Below are 7,407 nucleotides of genomic sequence, written 5' to 3'. Positions count from 1 at the left end.
AACCTGCAGAGCTTCCAGGAAGCGGAAGGAGCCCAGGCGACGTCCTCTGGGCACCAGGCAGAAGGTGGAGTTATGAAGCATTTCCTTATAATCATACCTGGAGAGAAAGAATGGAAACAGAAAATGAGACATGCGTGTAAGGGTCAAGGACCGAGGTCTCCAAACATCCTGTCCGTTAGGCCGAGAAAAAAAAAAAAACCCCAGAGCAGTCCAGAACATTCTGCCCCACCTTGAAACCAGTCAAAAACTCTGCCAACCACAGGGTGAAGGTTCCAGCATCACCGCAGCTGTCCGGCAAAGGGTGCCAACGCGCCAATGCCAGAGCAGGAGGGGGAAGAAAAAAAAAAAAAAAGGAGGCTTTTCATTCCAAACCAAACCCAGACTGTGGGAAATCAGCACTTAACAATCTTATGATGAAAGAGAGCTGGGTTGTTGACTTTGTGGTTGCCCTTATTGACTCATGTGCAAATAATGAAATCAAATGTGCCTGTTTTAAATCAGGAGAAGCTACAGCCAAAGGTGTTGTCAGTTTCTGCTAATGCATTTAAGTCATTAATGTTTTAATCTAAAGGCATGGCGTCAGGTGAGAAACACAGTGTGCTGAAGAGCACTCTCAGTTCCATAGATCTGCACAAAAGGATTCAGGACAAACCATATGAGAGCAGGCTGTGATATTTAAAACTCCCTCTCTCTACAACAGACAATCACAGTTACAATTCACAGTTAAACATATGCCAACAACAGCATTAAGAAATTACGTCATTTAAATATGTTGTTTTAAGAGGACAATACATAAATACACAATACATACTAGAGGGAGTGAGCAACAAGTTTAAAGGCAATGCAGATTACTCTGGTCTGCATGTGTGCAAGGATCCTGAAGTGTTTTAATCAAGTAATCTATGCTAATACCTCTGACCCTTACACCTCATCTATGTATCTTTCTTTTATCTAGCAGTGGAGAGAGGGGGAAACATTATATATATATATATAAAAAAAAACCCTTCCCAAAACGCTTTGAGCAAAAGCTCAGTCAGCACGTAGATTAAGGAACTGTTTGGAATTCCAAAATTCACATTCTTCTCCACTTTCCTTGTACTGTTAGAGGGCCTGTTAGCTGCAGGCTTCTATCTCTACCCATCTCTCTCTCTCTCTCTCTCTCTCTCTCTCTCTCTCTCTCTCTCTACCCATCTCTCTGTCTCTCTCCCCCTCTCTCTGTCTTTGATGAGTAATCAGCAATCCTGTGCATTCCTCTCCGTGACCTAGCGCCTCTCTGGTTCTCTTCACGCCCATCAGCATTCAGGTACACGGGTCTGCCTGCAGCACTGCAGAGCTTTCGCGTCTTAAACCAGGGCTACTTCTCTCTCTCTCTCTCCCTCTCTCTCTCCTTCTGCTACGGGTCAGTAATTACCAATGTAAGCAAGAAAGGAACGTAATATATGGTTTGGACAATTCCAGAAGAACTCCCCAAGACTCTTCTTTTGCTTTTGAGGACTGATAGTCTTCGTCAGGTTTTAAGGTCATGGAGCATGTGATCGAACAGAATAAAAGCAGTTGAACAGTTTCTGCAAATGATGTTAAAATCTGAATATTTGGGTCAAAGATGTACAAAGAACTGAGGAAGTAGTGACTGTGTGAAGAGAGAGTAGTTTTTTTTGTTTTCCTTACCCAGTGGCCCTGAGTCCATCTCCTCTGGGAAAACAGCCCTGAACGTTTTAGCTTTGGCCCAGTGCTAGCATACCTGAAATAACTAATTAACTGGTCGTCCTGTTCTTCGTTACACTAATTACATGCGCTATCGTCCTGCCCATAGCAATAAACTGTTCCCAACTGCCAGCTACCATTGAAGGAAGGAACCTAGCAACCTTTTTACTCTTCCGCATAACTGGCCAGCATCTCTATAAACGGCTGTCCAGACCAAATCTCAGGCAGGCCGTCAGGCTCCACTGACTCCTGCTGTAAATTAGACCGCTGCTCCCGCATCGCAAGTCCACAATAAACCCGGCTGTCAGATCCAGCAGGACTCCGCGGTCATAAAACACTGAACGCAGAGCCACAAAAAAAAAAAAAAAAAAAAAAAAAAGAAATGAAATGAAATGCACTGGACAAGTGAATTGCTGTGGAGTGTTCAAATTTTATCAAAACATGTCCCAACGTACACGGTAAAAAAAAAAAAAAAAAAGCGTGACATTAACAGAAGAAGAAAGGGAAAAAAAAGGGGCGAAAATGAGTCATCAGATCAAGGACTAGCCACAGCTGAAAGCGCCGGGGTTCTTTCGCGCTGTTTCAGAGGAACACAGTGGGCCTTCCGACGCTCTGCGTGTGAGGGAGATTTTCTTCTGAAATAATGTGATATGAAAAAGAGGGACTATAGTCTTCAAAGTGATCCTGACTGTTGCTCTGTGGGTTTTCTCCCCAATACAAATCCCCTTATTAAAGTGACAAGTCAATGAGTGCAGAGACCAGAGCCCTGACAAACGGACCACTTGTGTCATGAAGAAGAAGAAGAAAAAGAAGAGAAAGGCAGACAAAAAAAAAAAGGCAGCAAGGGGAGGAAAAAAAAAAAGAGGAAGAATTCATACAGCAAAGCAGTTTTGTGTATATGAAAGGGCAAAATTGCTATGTTTATGCTTGGCAGCGTTTCCGTGGAAACAGACTCAAGTGGGTGGCACTCGCTCCATAAATCAGATTATGGGAAATGAGAGCTCACATGGCGACTGTCGCTAGTGCCAGGGTTGCCAACCTGTTTGTAATGAATGTGTAATTAGAACAAGATTAAACCCATACTTATCTTCTCAACAGCACTACAGGCATGTAACACACACACACACACACACACACACACACACACACACACACACACACACACACACACACACACACACACACACACACACGCATACACACGGATGAGATTCTACCCTGCATGGACATCTCCATCTCTATCCTACGATGATATTTTTGGCAACCATTACCTTAGTCTATCCAAATTACTCTAAGGAAATCTTAAAAAGCTTATCTATGAAAATAACTACCACCCTAACAGGCCAAAGACTTAATGCAGAGAGAAACCGTGCCCTCGACACACTGCTCAATCGATGACACAGCTATCAGAGAAGAAGCAGCCTAGTTTGTCATGTCATTCCTCATTCATGTTTAGACATATTAACTGACTTCTACATGCATTGTCAGTGTTCACTGTTAAACCTCTACCGCGGTGAGCAATTTGTGATTGACGGCAAATTTCCAAGCATAAATATCCGTCACAGTCACTTGGAGGCTCTAAACTGGATGGTTTTTACCCATCAAGCCTATCAAACAATTTATGAGCTCATTCCCTGTGAAAGGCAAATGAGACGGGGTGGTGTGTGTGTGTGCGTGTGTGTGTGTGTGTGTGAATAAAATGCATCTTCCAGCGTTAGGCTTGGGTGACATTTGAAAATATCACCATGTTCTGAGCAAGCAAACACGCTGCTCAGTATTACAGGCTGTCTGTGTGAAGATGGGATTATTAAGTCACTGAAAAAAAACCCTTAAAAAGCAGGGAGGAAGAAGAAAAAAAGTAAACAGAGACAGTTCTTTGTGACTTTGCAAGTCAAACATATAATCTAAGCCACTTTATAGACATAGAGAAACAGAGAGAGAGACAGAGAGAGGATTCAGCAGACTGGTGTATTGTCTGAAAATAGAATGGGGTTTTTTTTGTTTTGTTTTTTTTTCTTTTAAGACCCACAAAATGAGGGGGGGGGGAAAGAAAAAGAAAAAAGCAACATCTGATAGCCAGTGGCAAGCCTTTGCCGCGTTTGCAAACACCTGCCATGCAGGAGACTTCAAACTACAATTCAACGCCATGGTTTGTCTCATTTGGTTCTCAGTTACAAGCACGAGGAGCCATCATTTTAAAGGGTTAAATTCAACTGATTTAAGCAAACGTCGGCCTTGTGCCTCTGGTTTTTTGAAAGCGTGGTTTTGTCCATTTATGAAAAAAAAACCAAAAAAAAACACACACACACACAAAAAAACCCACAATGCTTAAAGGGCATTCCTGAAAATGAGCTCGAGAAAATGAGAAAACTTTTGTTTTGTTGTTGTTATGCTGGTATCCTAATCCTAACCACTATAAAAGCTAACCAAAAAAAGAACAAGTCTGAAACACACAATACAGTTATGGTGGTACGGCGCTGTGGTTTGTACTAAAACGTTACATTGGTTTTCCCATCCAACCAACCATTCAATCAAAAGAGCCACAGTGTTGATTTTTTGCTCTAACCATCTGTCAGTCTTCCATTGCATGAGTCTCTGTTCTGGTTTCAATGGAAAAACTGAGCACAACTTCTGGATGTTTCCTCCTAACGTGACTACACAGTAGGCAAAGCGTTTCAAAACAGCACCAAGCACACAGAGCCTTCAACAACGCTTCCCAAGAACTTTATTAGGCCGTGATGCGGCTCTTAAACGTCGAAGATGTTTTTAGCTCTGATTATTAAATGGGAAACCGAGAGTTGACACCTTTTGTTCTCTTCCAGAATCTTCTGTTCCTACATACAATTCGGTGCCAATGAAATGTAATGTAACCATCTGTTAGTGAAGACAAAAAGACAAGATGTATTTTTTGTTTTCGAGTGAAGTACCTAGGACTTTAAGTCCTTTAACTGCACTAGTAGTTCTGCAGTTCTGAAGCTCTTTCGAGCAGGTCAGAAACTTTTGCTCTGGGCCTGAGTGAAAGGCTAAGGGCTATTGGAGAGTTCAGGTGCTGTAGCAGCAGATGGTCGAAACGCGCTTCAGACCACAAGGGTGAACATGGGCAATTAATCATCCCTGATTAAGAAAGCCATTAATCATTACCGCATACAAGGCCGCTTGAAAGCATCGTATCCCTCTAACCTGCGAGTCCGCGGCGATTTATGACTCTATAACCGGACCCACGCCCACACTGTGGGGGGGTGGAGCTGTATCGAATGACGACAAAGCTTCTCGGGCCTCAAATCAATACACAGGACAATTCAGCTACGAACTGTAGAGCAGGATGCTTTGATCAAGGTCAGAATGACAATAAATCCCTGCTTCCTGTTATTGAGTCATTGCACAAAATCTGGACTCCTTTTTTGATGTATCAGGCCCAGACTTTGGGTCTGTTTTGGTTATGTGCTTGCTCGGATGTCTCACTCATCGCTCATTCACAATTACTCTAAAGTCCAAAAATATAATTACAGAGTTACAAATAATTAGCGTGAATGACACTTTTCTGGTAATCTCCCCTGGGCGAGGAGGAGGAAACAAAAACTGGAAGTAAAAAAAACAAAAAAAAAACAACAAAAGCATTATTTTCTACGAATAGGAATTGCTTTCTGGAGAATTCTAACAGGCTTGAATTCCGACCGCTGCTCGTTCCAATCATGCGTTTGTATTTTCCACAGCTGTGAAACACAGCTGCCAGCAGACGTGAGGGCAAACAGGAATTGGGCTTTGAGATTTTCCTCCTCTCTTAGGAGCCTCGGGAATGAGCAGCAGGTTAGTGCCAAGGGACGGAGCTCAGTGACCCCTGCAGCAGCGGGGTCAGAGGTCACATGGACGAGTTGCGGTCAGCTATTGAGTTGTCCTAACAAGCCAGTGAGTCCAGCTACGTCAGCAACTGCTACCGGACACCAGTAGAGGTGGTTCTAGCACGGAATGCATTAAGGTTAACACTGTGATCTTCATTGAGAGAGTAAATGATGGCGAGTGAGCGTGTGTTTGTGCATTGGTCTCTCTGTTTCCACGCTCCTATCAGACGTTACGACGATAAGAGTTTGTGTCTGTGGCTTGGCAGGACAAGACATGAGTTTCGAATAGGGTTAAGATTCCTCAAGCCCTGCTCATTCTGGTTCCCTGTTAGTTCCTCCTCAACTAGCCACAACTGGCCATCTTTCCAAGAGGTTCTCCACACCACAGAAACGTCCGGAAATCCATTCATAAACCCCTCAGCACTGCCCATTCACAACTTGGTATACTTTAATTAACCTGCTTATTCATCACATTCACACAAAAGATGCAAAACTACATTACCTTATCAATCTAACACACTGGTGTAGATAGCAAGTTAGACTCTAGGCAGTTAGATCTACTTCAGAAGCTCTGAAATACATTTCTTCCCAACTGCTCACTCACTTTAAACTCAGTTTTTCAAAGGGATGCAATAAAAAAAAAAAAAAATAAGACAGGAAGAGGGTTAAATCTTTATTGGTAACTGCTTCCTGTGATGGCCGGTTCTATAACGATTTTAACATCCATCCGCTCTCTGTGTCTGTTCGTCTCACTTAGCAACACTGTTTCATCAAAATATACAGAGCAGAGGAGATGGTGAGAAACTTTTTCCCTTCAATCAGATAAAAAAAATGAGGTCGGCCCTTAGGCTGGGAATGTAGGACAATTGTGTTATGATTCCAAATGTATTTCCCGACAGCAAAGTGAACAGAAGGAAATGAGGTAGAGATGTTTAGAAATAAGAAAAACACCTCAGAGACATTTGGAAACAGTTTCTGTGCATTTTTTTAACGCATGATCCAGGACAAATCAAGCGAGAAAGCTGAAAACTTAGGGGGAGCAAACAAGTTCTCCTTAAAGATGAACTTTTTCTTTTTTCCTCCTGAATCTCCGCTCTGAGGTATCTGTCAGCCTAAAAATATACCGTTGGGTAAAAAGTGCACTCTTTTAAATAAAATACTGGCACGAATTTGTACTGTCGGTTTCCTCTTCTTTTTTTTTTTTTTTTTTTTAAAAAAAGAGCCTTCCATTTGAAGTTCATACCATGTCTTTAATCCTTCGTGGAGAGTTTTTGCATTGCTAAGAACATGAGTTCAAGCTCAAGGAATGTTAGCCTCAAAGGCTGTCACTGAAAAAGTGTGTCATCGGATCCCTGGGTTTGGGAGGGAAGGGTCTGGTGGGGGGTGGGGGGGGGGGGGTACAAGTGAACACATTGACAAGTATACTCCAGGTATTCTCCCTTTCGGCACACGGCACAGTTTCAAAATGTTTCTCTCGTCCCCTTTTCTTCTAGGATTTACACCACTCATTTCCTCAACAATACTTCACAAGTTTAGACTGTAACTGCCCTGCATAATGGCATACATTAGCATCATTACAGATATGGTATCGTTTAGGGGGCATTAATCGTTATTTTTGGCAACAAATTTTTCACAAAACTGTTGCATATTCTAAAACGTCACGTTTAAAAAAAAAACAAAAAACAATGGTATATGATAACAGCTATTCTGGCCTTTTCATCGTTTCTTATTACATGACACAAATTCAGTTTTAGAAAAAATCTCTCTCTCTCTCACACACACACACACACACACAGAGTGTAGGCTAATCCATAAAGCTCCACTCTTGTCATTTCCATCTATTTAAAGCGATAAAATTCAGTTA

General features: G+C 42.2%; 1 protein-coding gene across 1 annotated transcript in view; it reads right to left on the bottom strand.

Moving 5' to 3' along the window:
• Positions 1 to 7,407, bottom strand: part of ext1a (exostosin glycosyltransferase 1a) — a 39,219-nt gene that overhangs the window by 9,963 nt on the left and 21,849 nt on the right. Inside the window, exon 2 of the mRNA XM_030784578.1 lies at positions 4 to 97. Within this exon, the coding sequence (XP_030640438.1) occupies positions 4 to 97 (94 nt within the window). The remainder of the gene's footprint in view (positions 1 to 3; positions 98 to 7,407) is intronic.

This window comes from Chanos chanos, chromosome 9 (assembly GCF_902362185.1).
Source record: "Chanos chanos chromosome 9, fChaCha1.1, whole genome shotgun sequence".
In the NCBI taxonomy this organism is placed as follows: Eukaryota; Metazoa; Chordata; class Actinopteri; order Gonorynchiformes; family Chanidae; genus Chanos; species Chanos chanos.
This window is presented reverse-complemented; position numbering and strand designations above follow the sequence as displayed.